The 25,652-nt window shown below is 39.1% G+C and overlaps 1 protein-coding gene across 5 annotated transcripts in view; it reads left to right on the top strand.

Annotated features, from left to right (window-relative positions):
- Positions 1-25,652, top strand: part of DIP2C (DIP2 acetate--CoA ligase C (putative)) — a 313,844-nt gene that overhangs the window by 250,804 nt on the left and 37,388 nt on the right. For all 5 annotated transcript variants that reach the window (XM_014872250.2, XM_014872252.2, XM_088159264.1 and 2 more), the window contains 9 exons: positions 1,991-2,192; positions 4,009-4,118; positions 4,927-5,007; positions 8,776-8,899; positions 10,497-10,618; positions 13,265-13,376; positions 13,465-13,574; positions 16,360-16,490; positions 25,130-25,298. In XM_014872250.2, coding sequence (XP_014727736.2) covers positions 1,991-2,192; positions 4,009-4,118; positions 4,927-5,007; positions 8,776-8,899; positions 10,497-10,618; positions 13,265-13,376; positions 13,465-13,574; positions 16,360-16,490; positions 25,130-25,298 — 1,161 coding nt within the window. The remainder of the gene's footprint in view (positions 1-1,990; positions 2,193-4,008; positions 4,119-4,926; positions 5,008-8,775; positions 8,900-10,496; positions 10,619-13,264; positions 13,377-13,464; positions 13,575-16,359; positions 16,491-25,129; positions 25,299-25,652) is intronic.

The following is a 25,652-nucleotide window of genomic DNA, read 5'->3' as shown; positions in this document are numbered from 1 at the left end:
CCAGGCCTTGACAGGACTAGGTAAAGCCAGGAGATCTACTGCAGCACTGGAGAGTGTTTCCCCAGAGAATTGTGTCAGAATGAGATGTTTTCTCAGCTCAAACAACACAGCAGTCTGGACTCTCCACAGATGTGAGTATATCTTGTGCATTTTCACAATGAAAGAGAGGGACAGAGATTTCAGATACTATTTGATTCTGGCTGGACAGTCATTTCCAAAACCAAGCCATCTCATCAAGAGGCATAAAAGTCAGCAGTATTAAAATTGACTGGTACTTTTCTCCCTCAAAATTTTAAGGCTCAGTTCATCAGTTGTCATCCCTGTGACAAAGTCATTCCCTGCTTCAGAAATGTGCCAAATTCAAAGGTGTGAAAGGTGACAGATTGGAATGACCTATGATATTTGTGTGGCATTGTGCAGCAGATGTATCTCTCAGAGACAGTTCAGAAGTTACTGGGGCATCATTACATACACTCCTAATCCTACCACAGCTGGGTGTTGCTTTCCATTCACCACCTGTAGGAGCTGCACAGTTTTATGTTTCAGTAAATGTGGTTACTTGACATGTGATGGTTTTCCTTCAAGCTGATGTCAGGTGAAGATCCCATGATTTATCACTGTTTTTCAGAACCTACAAATAACATTATGATTAGTAGGTTATGATGGTTTCTGCCAGAAACATGACACGTTGTGTGTTGGCTGCCATAAATATTTCACTATTGCTGATCTTTTGGGTGGTGTCTGTAGACCAGCAGCAAGATCTTCCAATTCTGCTGTGAGAGCTACTACTGCTAAATTTCCAATGTTTTAAAATGAGTCACCATTTTATTATTTTTTCTTATGAGATTTTGCAGTCAAATTGATAAGAAATGGAGCAAACAGAAGCCAAAACCAAAACATTGCGTAGTCTGTAGAAGTAATCAGTAATTTATTGGTCTACACTTTAGTACATACATAACTGTAAGTGATTATTTGATTCTCAGAGTATAGATTGTATCTTCAAGGCAGCACACATATCAATTAAATTTTCTCACAGTTTAAAATTAAAAAACAAGATAAGTAAATTATATTTTTGAACATTTAAGTACTCATTAGAGATGCTATTTGTAATTTGTTTCTCAGTTTGTGTAAATGCCTGAAGTTTGTTTTCTAACATGCTGAAATTGGTTTTCTAACATACTTGCTTCAGTATTTTTACCATTGTCAGGAAAATAAATCCTTTAAATCTATAGGGAATTAAAATCTATGTGCATGGATACTCATGTTTAGGTCAATAAATTACATGGATACTGCATGCTACAGTCTTCTTGAAAGTTATGCATTTTAATTAGCATATCAGGCAGTGAATATGGTTGCTATACAATTCAAATATGCTCCTTTGTCAGGTTTTTGTCCAACAGATTTTTTTTCAAGTGGATAATTTCATAGTTTTCCCTTATATATTTTCCATTCCTGCCTGAAAATATTTTACACTGTGATCAGAGAGTGAAACAGTTATTACCTTATAAAAAAATTTAAAAGATTCCCAAGCTACATTCCTCATTAGGTACAGGGGTTTGAAATTTTGCCTTGCTCAGAAAGATGGACTGGATATTAAGTTGATAGGAATCCTTTGAACTTTAGCTCTGAGAAGTGCACAGCTTAAAAGCAATTTCATGTAGTCTGACAGCCCGTCTTTGTAAAAAAATCTCCAGGCTATCTGCTACTAATGTGTGTTTAAGAGGATAACAAGGTAGCATTTCCTAATAGATTTGTGTGCATTTATCACCAGGTATTTAGTTGCTTTTTTATCTGCTGGAATGAGTGTAACATTTCTGTCCACCTGTTCCCAGTGAAAAGAACATCCTTATCACTGACATAGCTGAAGTGTCTTTCCATTTCCACTTAATTATTAGGGCTGTTTTATGCAGTAATTCAGAACAACACATGCTTATTAGAATGATGAAAAATTAGCCTTTCATTAAAATTGAATTCCTGTGTGTGTTTTTAGGCAATTGACAGCATTCATCAAGTGGGAGTCTACTGCCTAGCACTTGTCCCAGCAAACACGCTTCCCAAGACACCACTGGGAGGGATTCACCTGTCAGAAACCAAACAGCTCTTCCTGGAAGGGTCTCTGCATCCTTGTAACGTGCTGATGTGTCCCCACACCTGTGTAACAAACCTGCCTAAACCAAGGCAAAAGCAACCAGGTAAGAGGAGTGAAGGCCAAGGGACTGTGACTTTGTGCTGTGTGCTTATGGTACTGTAAGGGTGCAAAGTCAAGTAATTGCTGATACAGGTGAGAATCAGCTTCATCAGCTTTCCTCTTCAATATTCTGTGTGTGTCAAGGACATCACTGGTGTTGCCAGGAGCACCTTCACAGAGAGTGCAAGGAAAAATGCTAATTCAATAAAGATGACATTTTTATCACTCTACAAGGCACTGCTGAGACCACACCTGGAGTTCTTTGTAAATTCCTCTTCAGTTATGTTTAAAGAGGATGGAGACCAAACCAGAGAAAGATAGATAAAATCTTGGCTTATTTTGAAGGCTGAGTTTGTAAACTAGAAACAGAGAGGAAGAGGACTACTGAAACTAAATAACAGTGTTGGAAGAGCAAATACTTAAAAACTTGTCATGAATAAGTTAAACCAAAGAATAAGTAGTTTAATCTCCCACCTGCATGTGGAGATTCTGTATTACTCTCACAGCAGGTATATTAGAGGGAAAACCCTGAGTAGTTTTAAGATGGTTCTTTATGAAGAATATTGGATGAAATGGTGCAGCAAGGCACTGTCTCAAGAGACCAAGAAAGCCTTTGTAGCCTGCTGTAGTCCAGTCACTGGTTATTTGTGCCCAATGTTCATGTATATTTTAACAAATTTTTGCCTTTGAATCCAACTGCAGGTTTTAGTAGTCAGATTCATTTCAAGGAGTTCTGGATGTGTAGCCTCAGGCTTAAGACTTGAATTCAGCTCCATTAGACTAAATGTTGGTTATTTTCCACTTTGAAAAACACCATGGAATTAGAAGAGGATTTGCTCTTTGGATCTCGAATATGGATACGATCCTTCATTAATTCAGTGCAAGTTTGCCTAAACCATCATCTTTTTTCAAAACCTTTGGACAAATGTTTCAGAATCAAAACCGTAATCTCGGTTTGTAGATACTGGGAGTGTCAGAGGTTAACAGTGACTTGCTCTAACTTAATGAAAGCAATGAGGCCTTTTACTGCAGTGCTCACATTGGTATTTCCTTGTTGCTACTGCAAAATAATTGCTGAATTAGAATCAATTGATTGTACATTATCTGGTTACTTAAGCTGCAAACAATCACTTGGACATCATAGGCTGGAGGTAGAGCCTGGTATATATTGCAGTTGATCAGTAATCCATGCTGGAGAAGCAGAAAACAAATGCCAACATGAGCTTAAATAGTAGCTGTGAGACAGGTATTGTCCCCTAATGGCAGCAACAGAACATCAGTGAAATCCACCTCATGGAGGAGTGTCAGCCACAAAATCTTCTTTTCTTCTGGAGTTACTTAAATTCACTCTCAATCTAGAGGGCTTGCACGTATTTTGTCATATGCACCATCTGCCTTCCTAATCCCTGTCACTTTGTGTCTATAGCATTACTAAAGTCCTAATACAGATGCAGCTTAGCACAGGCAACAGAAGAGGGAAATAGGAATGTTGTCACTCTGGACTGAGGCACTTGTATAGATATGCCTCCAATAGGAGCTAAATTTTCCAGATTCATCATATCAAGGCAGACAAGCTATGTCTCTGGCTGTGGAGAGCCCCTGCTAAATTAGAGCTGTTTCGAGAGGATGAATCCAGTCCTATGTATCTCCCAACCACTTCTGGTCCATAACCAAAGTTTGTGTCAACAGAGATGTGCTCAAGGTTTGGTTTTGTGGATAGCAGTGAGGAAAACATCATGTAATGCAAAAGAAATCACATGAATTTTCATCCACAAGCAAAGGATTTTTAATGTGCTTAGTGTATTTTTGCTTTATTCTAGAAATTGGCCCTGCCTCTGTGATGGTGGGGAACTTGGTCTCTGGAAAAAGAATTGCACAGGCCAGCGGTAGAGATTTGGGGCAAATAGAAGATAATGACCAGGCCAGAAAGGTAAGCTAAACTTTTGTGTTACAGCTTGTATTTAACATCATGAAGTTAACTTCATCCATATATAGACTTAACATCATATAGTTGACATCAGGACACTTAGAAGTTCAGAGATATGATGGATGATGATTATTATTGTTGTAATTATTATTATTATTATTCCCACCAAATTTGTTGATGGCTTTTTTTAAATTAATGTATATATTTAATATTTCAGAACCTCGTTTACAGATAAATATTAAATAGACATGAGGAGAAGTCACTGCATTTCATTTTTATGGATTTTTTTGAAATATGGGACAGCAGAAAAAATGAAGTGGAAAGTGTTCATGGGGCTTCTACCAGAAATCTCTCTATACTACAAAATTTTTACCATCTCAAGTGGTATCCAGAGAATTTTGTTTACATATAAGATCCTGACCTTATTTGTTGTTATTTTAATCCTGGGAAATTAAGTTGAAATTCAGCTCTTGTGGGGGCTTATGTGAGTAATTAAATTAGTAAGTTCTAAGCTGTATAAGTACTTATGTATTTATAGTAAGAAAAAGAGAGGAAGCTAAAGAATTAAATAGTGCTTAAATTCAGAGGAATCAGTAAGAACTTATATTGCTTTGAAAGTATATGCAGTAATATATCATAATCCCAGCAGTGGCTTCATTTCCAGAGAGGTGACTGCTACCTTACAAAAGCACCTTGCTATAAATGTGTGACAACAAGAGAATTAATCCTGTTTAGTGTTTCTGGGTATTGTGACCTGGATTTTAAAGCCAAGAAGTTGTTTGGTGTTGTGACTGTCACTGTTTTATTGCAGTTCCTGTTCCTGTCGGAGGTGCTGCAGTGGAGAGCTCAGACCACCCCTGACCATGTGCTGTACACCCTGCTCAACTGCAGGGTAAGAAGCTCAGGCCAGGCTCTGACAGGCTTGGGAAAGGCATACTGGGATTGCAGCAGCATCTCCTTGTGCTGTGGCTGGATGTGACCTTTCTCTTCCTATTTCCACTTATACTCAGATGTTATATTTAATGTTCACTAAGGCAGAAAGGAAAAGAGAATAATCATTGTCAGTTGTCAAGATACAGATTGCTTTTGTATCAGACAGTGTGCCTTACACATTTCTCATTTCTTTTTCCACCACATACATGTTGTGTGTGAGCTGACACTGCAAATCTGTTTCAATACTGTTGAATCTGTTTCAAATCTGTCCCTGTGTTGAATAACAGTGTTTAATACTGCTCACCATCCTATTTCCTATTTGAAAAGCACTGGCTTGGCAAAACTAAAGCGTTTTCCCTAAATAAAGCAATGATTGTTGTTTGGGAGATTGGACCATCTGGGTGAGGTGTGAGAATGAGGAAAGGAGGTGAAGAGAAGAAGATGTACGTCCAGAATACAATCAAGTCTGCAGAGGATCACTAATAAATCTCTCTACTTAACCTACACGAGGTGCCAGCCTGGCACAACATTTCATTGCTTACTAAAAATGACTTAATGAATGTGACAGGTACAGAACTTGGCTTTGCTCAGAGTAAAACTTCCTTGCTTTCTGTAGTGTACCTTCTCTACTTCCTGCATGATTACAGATTACAGATGACAAACCAGTAATTCTCAAGACCATAGAGAGAATTAAAGTTTGATTCCAAACCATTCCATCACAGTACATCTACTGTCTGTCAGATCTGGGAAACATACAAATTGTGTGAGGGTCTTTTGGAGAGGGGAGGTCTGGAATAGTGCTGTTCCCCTGGAGTAGTAGCTGATGTTGTCTCAGCCTATGTGTTCTGTATGCAACTTGAATGGGTTCTTAAACCTCCAGCAATTTGTGAACCTCTGTGAAATCACCACTTAGAGTATTTATAGAATGTCCTTCTCCATTTTACAGTGCTGGTACAAAGTTCAGTTTGAAGCTACCAGTAAGTAACTAAATAAATTTTTTAAAAATTCAGATTAATACCTCCTTTTTGTGAACATATGAAACCTGGCAGATAAGTAGTGAGGTAATAATGTATTTTTTTATGGCAAAGTAGAATTCTTGAGAGGCTATGCTGTTTATAGGTTCAATATGACACCATTAAAGTACTGCATTGCTGTGTCCTGTAAGTTAGGAACAAAGAGGCTGTGAGAAAGTTGATATGTACTATCCCATCTCTTCCACACAAGGCTGTTGCTTTTGAGTTTTAAATAAAGCCAAACTTCTCATGCTGGCAGAAGGTTTCAAACAGTGGGAAGTAAGGACACAATGTGCAAAACAAGGATTAACAAAACAAATTCCCATTCCATAGAAGTGAAAAGTAGTTGGATTTTAAAATACAGTTTCTCTGTTACTCTGTGAAGAGTATCTCATAATATGAGGTTTGTTTGGAAGGTGTAATGCTTTTTGGAAAGCTTTAATATTTTATGGAAAGGGATGACAGATTTGGTGGTGTTTCCCCTAGGCAAGTTTTATTGCCCATCTTGAATTTTAGCTCTGATTTGTAACTTTTCCTATTTTGTCTTCCTTGGACGTTGTCTGTACACTTTGTTCTAAAACATTCAGGCATCCTGCAATGGATGACTAATGAAAGTCCACTGAGATTAGTGTTTTCCTGTAGCCCAAACTCTGAGAATTTGAAATATTTCAAAATTAGTGCAGTACATTGTTTTTCATGTGTGTCATGAAGGATTGCAACACCTTTACATTTCAGGCTAGCTCATTAAAGGCCCAAAGGGAGTAGTTGCCTGATGCTTGCAAGTGATTATTTTCCAACAGCAGGATTCTCCTTCTCTACACTTCATATAAACAATGACTTCCCACTGGTTCACAGGCAGCAAGTGCCAGAAATCTTAAATGTAAACAAGCTTTGCACAAATTCACTTTATTTACAGCAATTTCCTATGTGTTAGTAGGACCTATGCTTCTGATGTGTGTGAGGAGATAAAGGGTCCTTCTTCTCATAACCATGGCAACAGACAATTTCTTGAAAGAAGAAATAGAGAGTTTAAGTACATTCTCCTGACAGGTCTGCAGTGGCAGGACAGCCAGACCTCATGTTGCTTTGGCATACTCAGGGCTGGACAGATGGAAGTCATCTCTGGTCCAGTATCCACGGAGTTGCATATGTCTTTAGAGGGAGCTTTCTTAGTGAAATGGTCTCCACATTGATCAGAAAAGTGATTAAAACTGTCTGAAGGGCAATTCAGTAAGTGTGGTTGCTGAGGATGATGAAGAGGAATGCTGAGCCCTGACCTTGTCCATTTTATTTCCAGTTGGGTTGTGCTGTCTGTTGACAGTTTGTAATGAAGTCTGTGAATGCCAGGTGATCCTGGTAGCACTGCTTGCAGTGCTTGCCCTTTGGCAACCTGCTGCCTCCTCTCTGAAGCCTGGTCAGTAAATACTGCAGTGGTGTGTGGGGTGGTGGATAGAAACCAGCATCAGAACAAATGCTTGTCATTCCTTGCCGTGTTAAAATAGAGTGTAAAGAACATTTCTTTAAAACAGTAGACCTTCTTGCTTTCTCTCTTAATGAGGATAGTGATGCAATATTTTTTTATTGTATTGCATTGTATTTTTGATGCACTGTTCTATTTTAATGTGTGTGTTTATGTGTTCTTCTTTAGTGTATGTGTATTTACATATTCTTACATATGCTTACCTTTTCACCCCTCAGTATTTTCAGAAACACTTTTTTTTTTAAGTGAACTTAGTGCTTGTGATAGGTGCCAGGTTTGTCACAGCTGTACTGGTGACTAAATTCCTCTTTTTCCACAGAACAAGTACACAAGCCAAGATGCAGCCATTCCCATACTGCCCTGTCCCTTTCTCGCAGCCCAGACCTGGCCTGACCAGCTCTAGGTGCAACCAGTCTGTCCTGTACATTCATTTTTAGACTTCTGAGGTGTCTGCCTGCAGTGGTAGTGAATTTTGTGATACAGATGTATATATTTTTCTAAAAGTGTACTTGTATGTGTGCATATATGCACGCAGATATATATATTTAGGAAGTGCAAGAACTGTAACACTCATTCAATTTAAAACACTGTGACTGTTTGATAATTTTGGGTGTGCACTATTTGAAATGCTTCAAAAATGCCAAGCTCATGCTGACCAGTTATTCAAATTTAACAAATGCCTTTCTTCTCTCTTTCATTTATATGCAATATAAGTGCTTATCTTCTGTTCCAGACTAATTCTTTTTTCCATCACAAAGTATTGTTTTCTCTTGTGTCTTTTGTCTTTAAAGTATTTCTGCTGGGCCGTTTGGCTGCACTCCAGAGTGCAGACCACAAAATGCAATTTTCAGAATTGCTCTCCACAGATGCTCCACTTTGCTACAGAGATCATAAAGACACTTCCCTGGCTGCAGCAGGAGTGCTGCCTGTGTAGCAAGGGAAGTACAGAATATTGGCACACTGCTGTACTGCCTTGGTGGAGGCAGAAACACTGTTGAGGGCAGAAGGCACAGAGAAAGTAGCAGAGAACATTCCTCTACTCTACAAAAAACCAAAATTATTTTTTTTCCTTCCAACTACTGTTTGGCCTAAGGCTGAATGTTTCCATATTTTGAGTTGATTGCATGGCATATTGTGGCTGCCCCTCATCCTGCAGCTTCTAAGGTGAAGAAGAAAATAAGAGTTTCAGCACATCATATTATCTCCTGTGACATTTCTCTCCCTTGCCATGCAGGGAACAATAGCCAACTCGCTGACATGTGTCCAGCTGCATAAACGAGCTGAGAAGATAGCTGTCATGCTGATGGAGAGGGGACATTTACAGGATGGAGACCACGTGGCTTTGGTTTACCCACCAGGTAAAGAATTGCTGCAGCAGTACCTTGGGACTCCTGGAAGTTCATAAGATCCTTCTGAACGGTGCTGCATCAGGGGTGTAACCATGTACACCACGCTAATTGTCAGAACACAGGATGCTTGCCTTATGCACATTCCTTTGAATTAAGTCAAATTTATTTGAAAGACTCTTTATGCATACACATAGATTTTATTTCTTTGGGTTCAGATTAAGACTAACCTGTGTTTTTAAAACCTGTCTCTTACAAGCAGTCAAATTTAATTACTGCTTTTTTTAAAATTTGCTGGATGCAGACTATTTTATGAGCTGCCAAGTGTTCTTAGACTCACCTGTTCAATTCCCACTTGGAAGTGCTGCATTTCATGAGGGTAAAGCAACAATAACTGGGAAGTAAGACATGGGGATTTTTTAGAGTAGAAATTTACTTGATAAGTAGCAAATAATTAAGAAATACAAAATTGTCATTACAATCTTCTCTATAGATGCTTAATCTAGATAGCTCTCTTGGTTTGGATTTTCATCCTTTGGCATCAGGGCTTTTAAGTTGGTGTTACCAGTTAACACATTTGACATTTGCTTGACATGATTTCTGATCTAGTGTTACTCTTTTATCTTTAACATTTCTTGTGTGTTGGTGAAATAAACAGTCTGATTTAAGGTCTGTAATGTGATATTTGGTTCATAAGGACTGCAAGACACTGGTTATATCTTTGTAGTTATAGGAGCAGTTTTGTAATGGTTTTTATGGGAAAACCTTTTCCACAAAAGAAGACTAATACTTTAAACTTAAATGTTTGTTTTCTGTATTTCACTTTCCTTGAATGAAGTATTTTATTGAAGGAACAATAACCTACCAGTACTGCAAATACCTTTCCACTGAAAGAATAAACCAGCCCCCACTGTCATCACAATCTGTGTACAGCCCCAGGGAGGTGACAGACAGCAGTATTCAAGGGATCTTTGAACTGTTGGCTGTTCAGCCTCCTTAGGTAGCCTGAAGGGTGCTGCTCATTGTCCATCACCTACAGTCAATATTTATATGGCACAGCACCCAATTGTATGTTACAAACAGGATTTCAAAATCATTGTTCCCTTTTTTACTGTAAAATTTCAGGTAGGCAAGTCAAGGCTGCCTATGTGAGATTAGAAATTGCAAGAGGAAGATTATTTTATGGAACCTCCAGATATTCTTTCTGCAGCTGATAGGACCTAGCATCATCTTACCTCATCCTTTTGCTGGGACATCCCTCTTCTTGTACACTCTATAAACGTATGTTTAGGAAGATAATTAATCTGTAGAAAACAGTCTTTTAGCAGGTTACTTCCTGAAAAACAAACTGGAGTTCTCCTAAATGTTGCTATCTGGCTGCAGTTTTGGATGTCACCTGTGGTTTTTCATGCTCAGAACGGTGCGGTTGAGAGGAATCAGTGAAGCTGAACAAATACTGACAAGGGGCTGAAAAAGAAGTCTGTTAAATGGCTTAGTCACTCATTTAACCTTCTGGGTTCAGTTCCAAGTAATATTTATGCTGACATAGGAGTCTGTGATGAAACGATTTGATTTTCAGGAGAGGCTTTGTGCTTTGTTCTCCGTGCAGGGATAGACCTGATTGCGGCGTTTTACGGATGCCTGTACGCAGGCTGTGTGCCAATAACGGTGCGACCTCCCCATCCCCAGAACATTGCCACCACACTGCCCACAGTGAAGATGATCGTGGAGGTGAGCACACACCTCACATTGCACAAGTCCATTCTGTGGGGGGGTGGTTTTTTGTCTTTGGGAGCAGTAACTTGAGCGAGGAGCGGTTGGGTTGAAGAGTTGTGCTCCTTCCCAGGATTCAGGAAAGTCAGTGTGTTGCAAAACCAACTCTGCTTGGAAACATACAACCTGCTCACTTGAGCTGTCACATTTTGCCCCATTTATGTGACTCCTTTCAGGAAATATATTTAAAGGTGCTTCTTTATATTTAGCTATATGTCAAGAGGGGTAGGATTCCTCACAACAGCCACACTGACTGTTGAGAAAAGCCTCAGTGGGAAACTTATCCTCACCTGATGGCATGCTCACCTCTGAATATCCAATTGCTCTGCATTTAAAACATTTCAAAGTTTTGTTGTGAAGATGTTGGTCAGTCTTTTGTTTCATCCAGGAAAGCTTTACTCAGACTTTTTCATTCAGCACTTTCTTTTGGTATCTTGGCTTCATCTAACAACGTTTAACCACTGTTGCACATAAATAACTGCAATGTGCTTGTTACTGAGGGAAATAAAAATAGCTGAAATTAGCCTTTTACATCTGGCAGTTTCTAATTTATTGATTGGAATTCTGAAGAAACAAGTTTAAACAAATGTGTTTTTACCATTGCTAATTAATTTTTATATTTTCAATTAACAAGTAGGAGAGAGAGTTGTAAATTTTGGCTTTTGTAATAGCATCAGAATCCACAAAGTATCAGAGAAATTGTCCTATTATTTTCAAGATTCTCATTATTTAATATTTTAGCACTCGATGTTTTTAAAAATCATTTTTTAACATACAGAAGTGATGTAAAATGTGTTTTTCTTTTGATGTTTAATATCTAAACTAGATGTTTGATTTCATGATAAAAAATTGACAGGTCTAAGCTGACTCGTACTCATTGTCTCTTCAATAGCCTAACTTTAGATAAAATGTTGACATTTATTAGCCATATTGATGCCAGTTTGACTTATAAACCTTTCAGCTATGTTTTACACAAGAATTCCTCTTAATTTTGAGATTAATATCCATGTAGAAATTAAAATTTTGCGGCTGCTCTTTCATTGCCAATGCAGTCACACAAATTTTCTGATGTGATGGGATCAGCACCTTCTGTAACATGTTGTATGTACAGCACCTTTTGAAGTCAGTAAGAATGACTTCTGAGTAAAATTTGGCTTGCATAATTGTGTTTTTGTGATGAGCTGGTAAAATATAACTGAATTGAGCACCACCTTGAGCAGTTGCTAACCTGTAGCTAAGATGTGTTCTTTCTCCTTCCCAACATCCCTCTGTGTGTTTACCTCTGATGTGGAATTCTCCAGGCACAGATATTCTGCATTTTAATGAAACTTCTGATCATCCAGATTATGTCATTCCTGAGGGGGCTGGGAACCACCAACTCTTGAAATTCCTTTTGTTTATGGTTTAGTGTCCTAAATCAAGACCTTAGTGGATTAAAATCAGTGATGCAAGAATTAATTTGCCTTGCCATGACAATGAGAAGGGATTAAGGGGTGCTGCAGTGGCTTTGTTTGTATTCACTTTTAGCTTGAAGTATATAAACAATCTATACAGGGCAGTCATGGGATTAGAGTGTCAAGAGATTAGAATGATGTTTGTTCCAAATTTCAAAATGTCCAAATTTCTGGTGTTCTAAAAAGTTGACTTCCATGAGATCATTGTCAATAGAAGCTGTTCTCTTCTGCTCAGAGGTAAAATTTAGTGTCCATATGATTACTGATTATATTAGTTTAAACACAGGAAATGTAGTGTGCAATGAAATGTTTCATTTTCCTTAAAGAAAAAAATACTCTTAGCAGCATTTGCACAGATTTTCAGAGTTTGGGGGAAAGAAGAAAAATGTTGCCTTTTCAGTTTTTCCTGTGTTTTATCTTCCATGATTTCAGTGCTCATGTGCATGTTTGTCTGAATTCTTTAAGCATATTAATGTTTATTATAAGAATAAGAAGTATTCTTATTAAGAAAGAACTTTAATAACCTATGAACTTCTAAAAATAGCAAATCTAAAAGGAGAATTCGGCATGTATCATCTATAGTTTGGTGCAGATGGTATTTGCTGTAAGCTCACCATTTCAGTTTTTTAGTGCCACTTGCACAATTTTTGTTCCGGGGCTACTTTTGCCAATATCAGAAGGGCTCCCAGTGGTTTATCAGTAGCACAGGAACTGGAAATACATGGCTAATAAAAAATTGACTTAAGGTGGTAAAATTATTCATATAAAATGTCAGACTAGGTTTTGGTTTATCTGAAAATATTGTTTATGTACCAAAATATGTTACTGTCACTTAGGAAATTTTTTGGACACAGTCTTCTTTACTGGCACTTTGAGGTGAGAGCTGATACCATGTGCTAGAAAGGTCACATTCTCACTATTAAGGTGCCTTTAAATTCATTACAATGGTCTTTTCAAAATAGTTGTAACACTCACTTTGTCTTCTTTGTGAGCTGCATTTTTTGAACATATTCCCACCTGCCGATCAGAAAACATAAAGTTGATATACCTGTGTCCTGTTCTGGCAGAAAATAAGTAATGGTCTTGCCCATTTTCATGGGAGAGTTAATCAGTATCCCATGGTGGTTTTATTTATTTCTTGAATTTCTAGGTGAGCCGCTCTGCCTGCTTAATGACTACGCAATTAATTTGTAAATTGCTACGGTCGCGAGAGGCGGCGGCAGCAGTGGATATCAGGACATGGCCTCCAGTCCTGGACACAGGTGAGTGCTGGGGTCAGGGCACCTCTGTCTCTTTGGTCACTGTGCCTGTCAGTGACATACACACGTTTTCTGTCTCTGTCTCCACCAGACGATTTGCCAAAGAAGCGGCCTGCACAGATCTACAAACCTTCTAACCCTGAAACACTTGCTTACCTTGACTTCAGTGTCTCCACCACTGGCATGCTGGCAGGGGTAAAGGTAGGGACTTCTTGTTAAAGCTGCCCTTCTTGCTGTCCTGCCTGGCTGGCAGGTGGTTGCTCCTAATTTATGATTCTTCGTGATTTTTGGAAGCAGGAATTGAAGTTCTTCCTCCCTTGCAGATATTGTTTACATCCATTGACATTAAATTAGTTCTTCTCTACTTGCTAGAACACTGTGTGTGGTGGGTTAAACCCCTCTCCTCCTCCTCCTCAAATTAAAAATTTCATTCTATTACTCCTGTTCATAGACGACTAGTTTGTCTGTCTGAAGCATTTTTCAGCTTAGGCATCTGTTATTTCCATTTTATGAAGGAAATGAGACTGTCATCTTTTTCCTGTTTGTTCCAGTGTCCATTCATTGCTCCCTTCTTATTGCAACTCAGCTACTGGCCTTCGGTGTTCTCTTCTTGCATTTAAGGGACCTGATGATTTCTCTGGTATATTCACCAGTATTCTGTATATTCACTAGTACTCTACAGTACTAGAGTAAAATTCATTGATAGATTTGTTTGCATCTTGAGCTCTTGAAATCTATTCTGCCATTTTCTCCAACCCTCTAGCCACAATTCATCAAATCTGTTTTACCTATTTATGTATCCCACTACTGGTTTCACCAAGACACAGTAAAATCACTCTGTATTCTTACCTGTTTCTTCTTTATCCCTATTTGTTGCATATCCAAGGATTATGATTACTTTAGCAATCTCTGTTGATGTATCACACTCGGAGCCTATGCTGGATTTCTCATACTCTACAGTATCATCCATCTGTGTGCAGAAACCGTCAGCATAATTTATAAACAAAGAAAACATAATTTTCCCAGTTTTTGGGTGAAGATATGGAAGCACAGAGCTGTTGAAATGACCAGCTTGTGGCTGACTGATGGTTCAATGGTTGACCTGGCTGATGGTCAAATATTGGACACTCCTGGAACATTCATTCCATTTTACTTTGAATAGCTACAGTGATGCTTACAGATGTCAAGTAGTTGTTGGGCTCCTCAGTAGCCAACAGAGAAAAGCAGGGAATTTTAGGGTATAATTTATCTGACTTATCTAAAACACCTATTTTTTAAAGGAATGAATGTCACATAAGTCTTCATTTCCTCTAGAGAAAGCCTCAAATGACTGTTTCAGATGCAGTCATCTGTATTAAATCAGGCCTGAATTATACTTTATCAGACTTGCAGAAATGACTACTAACTATGCAAAGTGAGTATTTAGGAAACTTCAAAGATAGTCAAAGGCAGGACAAGTCGATGAGCCTTTCTTAGTGTGGCTAGAGGGAAATGCAGATAAATCTATCAAGGAATTCTTGATTAGCTTCTAATATCTGGGTCACAGAGACTGCAGGTCACTGATTCAGCAGGTCTACGTAAACACAGTTACCATCTACTCCATCATCACTGGTGATTGATTAATTAATTATAAAATGATCAAAAGAGGCCACAAGGCTTATATTCATAATGCAGTGGTATAAAATTAAAAGAAATGGCTAAATAACTCCTGTGGCTCCTGAAACGTTGATGAATGTTTGTAATCACTTCGGAAGTAGTAGATTCCACTTGCATTTACTCTCAACATTTTCAGTAGCTTGCATGCAATATTGTGTAAAAATTCACAGAATAACAGCAGTTCTATGTCAATAGAGTTCAGTTTAATCCCATGTGAAAAAGTGGTCTTGATTCAGCTGGAGTAGAATTAATCTGCAGACTGCAGATGATCACCACACACACCCATTTAGAGAAGGTCCTTCTGCATCACTTGGAACACATCCAGCCTCAGTTATGGCTGTCATTGGAATGGAGAAGAAGTCACTTCTGGAGCTTTATTCCCCTGTTTACTTTAAGATCAAATAAATTTTACCTTCCAAGTGCCTGTTTTCCTCCACTGACTCTCAGTGAGCAGTATGTAAAGCAATCAGCTACCTATGTGGCAGAGATCAAAGGTTTGGTAAGTTAACTCCTATCCAGACTGTATTTCTAACACTGGTGTCTTTCTTGTTACTAATAGAGAGAGCAAACATTAAAAGATATTTTCCTGTTTCCATTGTCATTAGAACTTGTAAGTCAGGATGGGTGAGTGTGGAAAGCATCCTAAAACTAGGAACAAAATCAGACGAATTTCCTTTGGATCAGGTTTTTTATTTCTACTTTCTGCTTGTATTCACTTTGAAAGCTTCCTTACCAAGATTTTAAGAGCCTGTTTCTCAACTAGGAGCTGGATACCATGAAGATATTTTGCAGATACTTATTTACAGAAACTTTACTAAATTTATTGGGTATTTTTATTGCTAAATTATTAGGTCCTTAGTACAGCTTTGCTGGCAAAATCCCTTTCAATTTAAAAAGTGCTTTGGCATTTTAAATTAATTTTGTTAAGAAATACGTACTTTAAAATATGTTACTGATGATCAACAAAGTGTTTCATTCAGTCATTCATTCCTTTATTCTTCCAGAAAGTGTAGTATGTTATCATTAGCTTTGCATACAGCTTGGAGCACATCTTTAAACCACTCACGGCTTTCTTCCTAAATCACTTCAAACTTACCATTCATTCTGTCTCCTCTCCCCTTTCACAATAATTTGGATGCCCTCTTGAAGGAAAATTATGTCTTCTAAGATATAAATTACCTGTGTGCATAAAGTCAATTACATTGAGCATAAAGTCAGTATTTATTTAGAGTTTTTATCCTGTAATTGATGTAAGCACTTGGTGCAGTCTGAGAGTGAGCCTTCCAATGGCACAGTTGATCATTTTAATTGCTTTGCTGTTGTCTTTCAGATGTCTCATGCAGCCACTAGTGCCTTTTGTCGTTCTATTAAGCTGCAGTGTGAGCTTTATCCCTCGCGGGAAGTCGCGATCTGCTTGGACCCCTACTGTGGACTTGGGTTTGTCCTCTGGTGCCTCTGCAGGTGAGGCTTCTCCTCAGCCTTTTCTGAAACACGGTTCCCATTGTACTGTGGCACAACAGAACGGATGGTGTGAGTGATGAAAGGATGGGAGGAACAGCCAGCGCCTCTGGGAGTGCCACAGGCAGCTGGAGTTGCTGGAAGCTGCTGTGTGGAAGCTGCTGTGTGGAGGATGTGGTTTGTTTGAGCAGGGCATGGCCGTGGGTATTTAGACTTGGAAGAACAGAGCATCAGCACAGCCACTCATTGACCTCCTGCTGCTTTACTGCTATCTCTGCAGAGTCTGGCTTGTTTTGTTTGATGAAAGCAGTGCTTTACCAATATTACCTTAAGGAAGTGGTTTCCTCTTTTTCATTCTCTAATCTGAAAGCAGGAGTGGGTATCAGGGGACTCTCTCATTTGTGAGATTTTCAGGATGCAATTTTTGCAGAGACACAGAAGTGTGTTTTCTTGCAGATACTTGTATGGCAGTAGAAAAGTTATCAGAAAACAAAACATTTCTAGTAAAATGTGAATCAGCTCTTTTGGTTAATAAATTTCGAAATATAGCATTTCTGTCAATCTCTATACTCCAGGGAAGTTACAGTTCAGCACTGAAAGCAGGTCTATTGATTTTTTCTAAGTTAGCTGTGCTGATGCAGAGGCAAAGGAAAAGAAATGTGGAAGTGTTAATGGAGCCCATTTTGATGAAGACATCTCAGAGTCACAGTAGTCTGACATCTTTGCTCTCTGCACAGAAAGTTCTTTGGTGTTAGCAGTTCTGCTATTTTTAGTTACTAAAATGAAGATAATCCATGGCATTAAAAATACTTTGGATAAACTTTGTACCAATTTACTAAATACCTGAAGGAAATATTATTTGATAACAACTGCAACAATTTCTTTTCAGCAATTATTTTTTATTTAAGAGTAGGCTATTGCCATGGTTTATTGCCTTTGTAAAATATTTGTTATTATATATTAAATAGGCTAAAGATTAACAGTATTGTTATTCATTCTTGATCAGTTTCTCTTGATTTAAGCTATACTTATACTTCCCAAATACTGTCTTGATTTTACATAGGGATTAGAGTTGCCTTTGCTTTGAAAAACGTTTGGGTTTTCAGTGTTTTATTTACCCAACATAAAAGTAAAACTATTGAAGCTTCAAAAAAACCCCTTCAGAAATATTGAGATTTTAATTAAATCACTCTCTTTTAAGTTTAATTTTTTTAAATGTTGCTTTTTTAAGGTCAGTTGACTATTTCTGATAAAGACTTGAGTGTTCCAGCACATGTTGATGTGAGCTCTGTTCGGCCAGGGAAGGTCTGTACAGCACCATAGGAGAGTTCAGCTAAGGAATGTATCATTGTATAGGATAGTGCTGGAGCACAGAGCATCCAGGAATAACTTCTATGCAACATCATGATAGAGCCATAAAACACAGATAAATGTTGACCTGTCCAAAACCTGAGTAATTTGTGGTGCCCAAGACTCTCCTGAATGCAATTTTTTTTTCTTCTTCCAGAACCATTTTTCCAGCAAATACCCATTTGCTGCCCTTAGGTCCTTCCCAAGGCTGATAGTATTCAGCCTTTCAGAAGGAGAAGATGGTTTATGACTGGCAAGTGAATTAAGGCAGCAAGCCTCTGGGAAAAAGCAATCAGAGTCTGTGCTCATTTGTAGCTTACAGAAGGAATAGAAAATTTTATATACCACTTTCAAAGAAGAGAGGAAACAAAGGAGTTGAAGGAACTGAGATCAGGCCAGCAACACTCTTGTCTTATGAACCTTCTCATCAATCTTTTCTTTGCCACTGATCCCCTGTTCCTATTAAATCAGAAAAACTTCAGGCTGCTAGAATTGCAATTGTCATTTGGAGAAAGCTGGCATCAGATACAGGCTAATTAATTCCACTTAGAAATTTAATTTCCATTTCATTACTATTTTTGAAATGAGTATTATTTGATGTGATAGGAAAAAATACATCCTGGAGTTTATAAGGCTCTTACTCCTCATAACTTAAAATTTTGTGGCTTTGCATTTTACCCTTTGAGGTTCAGCATAACTGGATCCTGCCCAACTTTTCAACCCAGATTTCTAACTCAGACAATTCTACTCTAAACTTACGATTGTCTGTCATCACTTCCATTTACTAAATTAGTATTTCTAATGGCATATGGAAATGAAGTTCAATCTTCAAATTTTTATGAGTTAGGGGCTTTTGAGAGTTAAATAGGAACTCTTTGTTTTAGGAGCCCAGCAGGAAGAAAGAGCAACCTCCTGTGCTGGGTGCAGTTAAAAGTACATTTAAATTCCTTTATTAACTAGACCAAAGGAGGCATTGACTAAGGAATTGAAAGAAAAACTAACCTTTTATCCCCGTTGTAGGTGCTTAGATGTTGTGCTGGCCTGCTCCACTGCGGTGCCCCAGAATGCCCCATTCTGTGAGGTCAAAGCTACTTAGGAAAGCTGCTGGAGCATGGAGCCAGCCCTTTGGTAAGTTTGGAATATATTGCATAGTTTTGCAAAGTTTTTTATTTTTTTTTAAATTTATTATTTTATGGCCTAAGGGTTATAAAATAATAAAGAAAAGAAACCTTGCAAAGCAGAGCAATACATTAAAAAGAACTAAACTGGCTGCATGCTCCAGCAGGGTTTCCTTGGAACCTTTGTCATTGGACAGCAAGTCCTGGGTGTGGCAGCAGGCATCAGCCCCATGTGAGTTCACAAACCCTAACTTCCTAATTTTAACGAGTTCTTACTCATGATTCAATAAAAGAATACATTATCTTCGTGTTTTTGTCTTTGATAATCTCATTTATCCATTCTGAGAAGGTGATCCTAGTATTCTGACTTGCATTGCATTACATTTTAAAATGTATTACATTCTTTAAAAGGAAAAAAAATTCTCAAATGTTAAAAAAAAAAAAAGGATTCTAAATCCCGTTGCTCAGAAATACTTCATGAAATTAAGATGTCCCTGTCTTAATACTTCTTACTGTGGGGCAGAATACAGCATTCTGCAGTTCATTAGTGAGGATTCACTTAATTGATAGTTGCTGAGTAATGCAATAGAATAAGAATTTTCCCTCTACTCCTCTACTTAAGCCCAACTAAGCCAACTCAAATTGCAGTTCTGCTTTTACTGCTGGAAGACAGAATTGTCCTTGCTCAAATTAAAATTACCTATATTAATAATTTTTAATAAATTTTATATATATTCTCAGAAACTGAGCTTGTAGTAGTGTAAGTCAGTGAGACTCAGACTGGACCAGAGGAGCTGAATTTTCTGGTCCACAGTGGCCATGCCATAAATAAGATGGCTGCTATGAAATGATCCAGGCTTTCCAGGGAAGGTTCTTTCTCCCATCCTGCTCCTGCTATCCCTGTTCCATAGCATGAAGCCAAAATCCACAGTGGGGCTGCCAGGTGGCTTCTGCTGCAAAAGACTGCAAGGTTTCTTAGTAACCAGACAGGTGGAATTGTGCAAGAAGTAAGCAAGGGATTGAAATACCAACAGAAGAACTGCATTTTAGGAAAATTTATTGTGTTAGGAATCACTGATTATTGTTAGGAGTTTTTGGCTAACTTGAAGATAACTGGAAGGCATGAGCATTTAACCCAATCTCCAGCCCATGTGCAGCAAATTAAAGGCAAGACTGCATAAAGAAGCCTAAATGCCACATCAGAACCAGATAACTCTGACATGGGAAGTGAGGGATATGAACTTCAACATCTGTCCTGTATTTTGCAAAGTGCTTATCTGGCACAGGAGGAATGTGAAGGTGTGTTCTCACCCAACACACTGCCGTGTGCCAGTTTCCTGGAGAGTCTGTAGCCAGTGGCAATTTGTGGAAGAGGCAATTTGCTTTACTTCCACATTACATCAGTACTGTTAAACCTGCCTCAAGCCTGGAAAGTTCAAGGGCAGCTGAAACCCCTGAGTCACCTTGATATGCGAGTTCTGAGATGAGTTGGGAGACTTACCTCATCACCTCTGGAGACATGCCCATACATGGGGTATAAGTGGGGCAGGAGAGATATGGTGGTAAGGAACCAGAATGGTGCTCAAGGCTGAGCAATGGCCGTTTGCTGTCTCTGGTACTCATGGGTTATCTGCTTACCATGTGCAGTCATGCTCTTAGAGCACTGTGTGCCTGCCATCATCTTTGGACTCTGCAGGTGGGGTGAGGTCCTTTACTTTTTCTCCAAATGTCCCTGGTTTTTGTACATGGTGAATCTCCAGAACTGAAGATTTAATTTTGGCCCAAGTACTTTGAAGCATAAGATAAATATATGCCCAGACACTGTCCTCTATAGCCTGTGCTATTCTTCCTACAAGCTCTGGTACAAGTCCAGGTGATTGTGAAGAATTTTGTTCTACCGAACACCCAGTTCCCATACCTGTCCCTCATCACCAAATGCTGCCAAATATCATCTGTAGAAGTGCAGAAACCAAATGCATACACTTATAGGATTCAGCAGTGCCCATCTGCCTCTTCCAGTTAAGTGGGGAAGCAGCTCATTGTCAGCTGACAAGGACACAAGAGCAAGGGCAGTGATGGGTCAGTATCTGCCAGAATGCGATTGCAAATTGCACTTGCCATTGTCAGCATTTATTGACCTGCTGAAATTTTTGGAACTGTAGTAAAATCTCAGCTTTTACTGCTAATCTGCCTCAGCACAATGTGGGCCGAAGTTCCAATTCAGTGGAACAGTGAAGTGCCAAGAGGTCCTTCCAGGAATCTCTGTATGCTGCCAGAACAGCCTGTGACAGTGGAGTGAGTGTTGTGATCAGATGGTGCTGTCGTACCAAAATACATCCTGGTGCTTTTACCTGGAGTATTCCTGTCCTTGGGCAGTCCTTGCTTAGTGCAGGCAGACAGACTCTTCACTTACTGCCAAAATCCAAGGCTTTGTCCGCCACATGAATACTTTTTTTCCCCTGGATTGCTCTGCAGTCCCCTAAAGGAAGACAGCATTTCTAAAAGGTGATCTTACACCTCTGTCACCCCTGCATTTCACCTTGCATCTGCATCCCAAAAGTCATTGTGACAAGGTGATGCAGGGATGCTCTGCATTGTGTCTGCTCCTGTTGTTAAGACTTGCATCAGGAGGTGGATACTTTTGTGATACAGATTTCTGCAGCAATGGAAGAAACAATCTTGATTCAGCTCCTTCCCAGTATTTACATAAGTAAAATCTTGCACCTAGTCCTGGTATCATATATTGTTGCAATCAGAAAGGGGAATTCCTGAGAAAGTTCAACAGTTTATATTTAAACTCCTAAGTTTTTCCTAATATCCCATTCATCCCCCCTGCTGCCACAGTGTTCATCATGATTTTTTGGTTCCTGTATGAGAATAGCCAAGCTGACAGCTTAACCATCTTAACTATCACTGTTTAAAGGTGAGATGGAACTGCCTCACCTTATTCAGTGCCTCAGTTTCAGGACTAACTCTGCCAAATCTAGAATTCCATACCTGGATGAACCTACCAAACTTCTCTGCCATTCCTAGAATTACATGGAGGCAGCATTGACAGAACTTTGTATAGGTTTGGAACCATATCAAGCTTAATCCAGCACCTCCAAAGCAGCCTTGCACAACTGCAGTTTGTTCATGCACATGGTCCTCTGTGTGGTGTTTGGTGCTAAGCAAACAGCCTCTAACATCTCACAGTGATGTGAAACCACTAGAATGGTATGAAATGTTTCAACCAGCTGTACGAGGGTATTTTTTCCTCGGCTTCTCTCTACCAAAACATGGGTGATAGACAGCTTCTCAGCGGAATAGAAATCTGTGAATTTTCAGGGATATGTAGCATTTTGTGGCTTGGACTGGTATGCAAATACTGTGTAATGTTTCAGAGATTGACTCAGGGAGCTGAGCCAAGTTATGGGCAACGTTGTGGTGACCAGGTGCTGCATAAACCACTTCAGCTGTGGAACTGGCACATTCACCCCACAATTATGCCTTTGTAGTTCTTCTTGTAGCTCCACCAACTGCTCTTACAAATCAGAGGATATGCATGGATTATTAAAGCACAGCTCAGTAGGCAAAGCCTGTGTTGGGCATGAAGTTTGTAGGCATGGTATCAGCTGGCTGTGGGTTTGTGTATTGCAGTCAAGAGCAGCACATGTGAGGCTCTCCACCACTGAAAGTTTTCTTCCTGCTAGATATTTCCTTCTGCTGTGCAGCTTGATCCTGAACTCCACAGTATTTTTGAGGCATTAGAAGACTCAGAAAACATACTAGCAACATCTTAATTTGTTTCAGTCTAATTGGAGTAATTTTTTTAGTCTGTGCCTGATCGCAAGAGTATCTGTTTCCCTCAGTCTGGAGAAGATGAGTTATTTTGCATCCAGATCCTCATACTTTGCTGCAGGACTGTTGGTGGGAACAAAACTTTCTTGTCCATAAGTTGATCAAGAGATGTAAACAGCTCACCCTCACACATTAGTGCTGCTGAGGGTGAAAACATGTCTGTGGTGTATATTCTGCTATTTTGAATTATTTCCTGGTAAAATACACTTGGAATCAATTTCCTGTTTTCCTACCAAAGCAATGCAGCTTTCTTCTCCAATACTGTGTGCAAACACTTTTCAGTACAGAGATAAAGTTTGTTCTTTTGATTTGGTTTTGATTTTGGTATATCTGCCCAGTTGAATAAGTGATACCTAAGGGATCTTAACGTGGTTGTAAGTAATAATTCTCACACATTTGACATCCTGGTATCATGTTTATTATTGTGCAGATGATTTTTTCACTTGATACAGGTGGTACAGGGTCAGGGGGAAGGGTTTGAAGGTGAATCTCTGCATACTATATTTGTACAGATTGGATCCAATCCCAGGTTTTTACTTGAGTGGTTACAGCTTCCTGTTTGTAAGAATTATGTATTTACCAGACAGATTGCACACCTTGATTGTTTGTGGAGCCCTAAGCTTAAAGGTCTTTTGGTCTTACTTCTCTGAAAAACTTAGTAGAATTTGCTAAGAATGAAAGGGTGAGGTAATATTTATAGTAAAAATTGTTACCACTCCCTGGCAGGTTTGATCTTTCACTTGGATCAGGGCATTCCCTTTCAGGCATGGGTAATGCTGCCAAGATTTCTTTTCACATGTTTATGCAGCACATGCTCGAGGTTCAGTGATACTTTATTCTGATTCCATGAAAGGGTAATGGTTCATTTGCCCACCCCGTGCCGTGGCCGTTGTGTCAGCCCCATCCCAGAACACATCGCTCCATGGCGAGCCACTGGTCATCAATCACCCAGAGTGGCAGAAATGGGGACAAGCAGTCAAAGATAAAATTTCTCCTCTGTGATAAATGACATTGCTTGAACTGTAGTTCATACATATTCCATTATATCCTCAGACTCATACTCCAGCAGAGACCTAAACAATTTGGATTATTAACTGCTCTTGTGGCTGGAGTCATTCAGCTTTTTCGCCTTTATTGTAGAGACACCCAGGCCACACAAACCTCATTCTACATGGCACAGCTTTTGAAAGCACTCTCATCTGGGTTTGGGGGAAGTGGGGGCACTCACTCACCAAGGAGGGAATGAGTGTGTGTGTGTGTGTGCAGTCCATCTCCAAAAATTGCAAAGGTGCTTGATGTCCAGTGATACAGAGATGCTCATATTCCTGAAAATAAAGTTCCATTTCATATCTTACCTCAGACACTTGGATTTGAAAACATCAACTTTACTTTACCAAGCTGGCATTTCAGGTTTTCAACTCACAAATTAATTTCTTTTATGCATCATAAATCTTGGGGGCTTTTATGATCCTTTCTCAGAACTTCTGCTATTCGAAGGCTTTATGCTGTCACCATTCCGATTTGAAATATCTACAGATCACAAATTTACATGTGAAGGGACTGTAAAATTGATGGTAAATCTGCCTGTGTGAGATGAGTGAACAACACAGAACCCATGGGAAATAAAGTCATCAAATTGGGAATATTCTTCCCTTGGGGAGAATCTTAGGTACCAGAGAAATTAGCTCTGACATAATTGTTTCCCTCAGGGACCCTGATAAGTGTATTTTTGCAATATTTATGCTCAGTGGGTATTCAGTATACAAGAGATGCAGTATATTTGAGTTTCAAAAGTTCATAAAACTTTCACAGAAGAAATTTAAAGCTATAAGGGATGTAAAATTAGGGACAGATTTACTCCCTTGCAAATTGTTGCAAACCTCTTGCTTGCTTTAGCAGGAGACAGGTTGCTTCCATATTAAGTAATAAAGTATTCTTTTAGTCAAGGTCTCTTAAAATGCTAATTACTCAATCCAAAGTATTTGTCAGCAACACTTAATTTTTCTTAATATTGTTATACTGCTTATTTACACCTTTAATAACTGAGCTATTTTGCTCTTTTTGGAAGTCCTAACAGCAAAGTCCACTGGAATTTTGAGTAAATTAGTATTTTAGGAGCACATTCTGTCCTCAGTCCTCATGATTCATCATAGACTCTGGAAGTACAACAAAAATCCAGGGTTAAAGATTATGTTAAGCTTCTGGAGCTTTGGAGCACTGTTAAGGCTTTACATGGTTCAACCTGTGCTGTGATAAACCATATATTCAAGTACCCCATGGCTTGTCTGTGGACACTGGTGTTTAGTGTGTGTTAATGAATCTTGTGTCTTGCAGCGTTTATTCAGGACACCAGTCTATTCTGATTCCTCCCTCAGAGCTGGAGACCAATCCTGCCCTGTGGCTTCTTGCTGTGAGTCAGTACAAAGTGAGAGACACTTTTTGCTCCTATTCAGTCATGGAGCTCTGTACTAAGGGACTCGGTTCACAAACAGAGTCGCTGAAGGTGAGTGGTTCTGCTGTCCTGCACACCCTGCCACCTTCATGGTGGGGTTTGGGAGCCTTGAACACTCTGCTGAATGTCTGCTGGGAGCGAGAAATTGTCAGAGGGCACAGGCAGCTTCCACACAACCCACGTTACTCCTTGCCAAAGGCTGTGTATCAATACCAGTCATTCATCAGATCACAGGGCTATTAAACATCAAGGAAAGGCTTTTATTTACCTAAGCTTTCTGATGTGTGTTGCAGCCTGTGTTGATAGGCAAGTGTTGGAAAACAGAGGTGTAAATGTCCAAGAGACTCAAGGAGTATTACATTGTATAGTGTGTTTTATGAATAACCTGATTATATGAAGTACTAG

Source organism: Sturnus vulgaris, chromosome 1, assembly GCF_052056855.1.
Source record: "Sturnus vulgaris isolate bStuVul1 chromosome 1, bStuVul1.hap1, whole genome shotgun sequence".
In the NCBI taxonomy this organism is placed as follows: Eukaryota; Metazoa; Chordata; class Aves; order Passeriformes; family Sturnidae; genus Sturnus; species Sturnus vulgaris.
The sequence above is the reverse complement of the archived record's forward strand: the minus strand, read 5'-3'. Positions and strand labels throughout refer to the sequence as shown.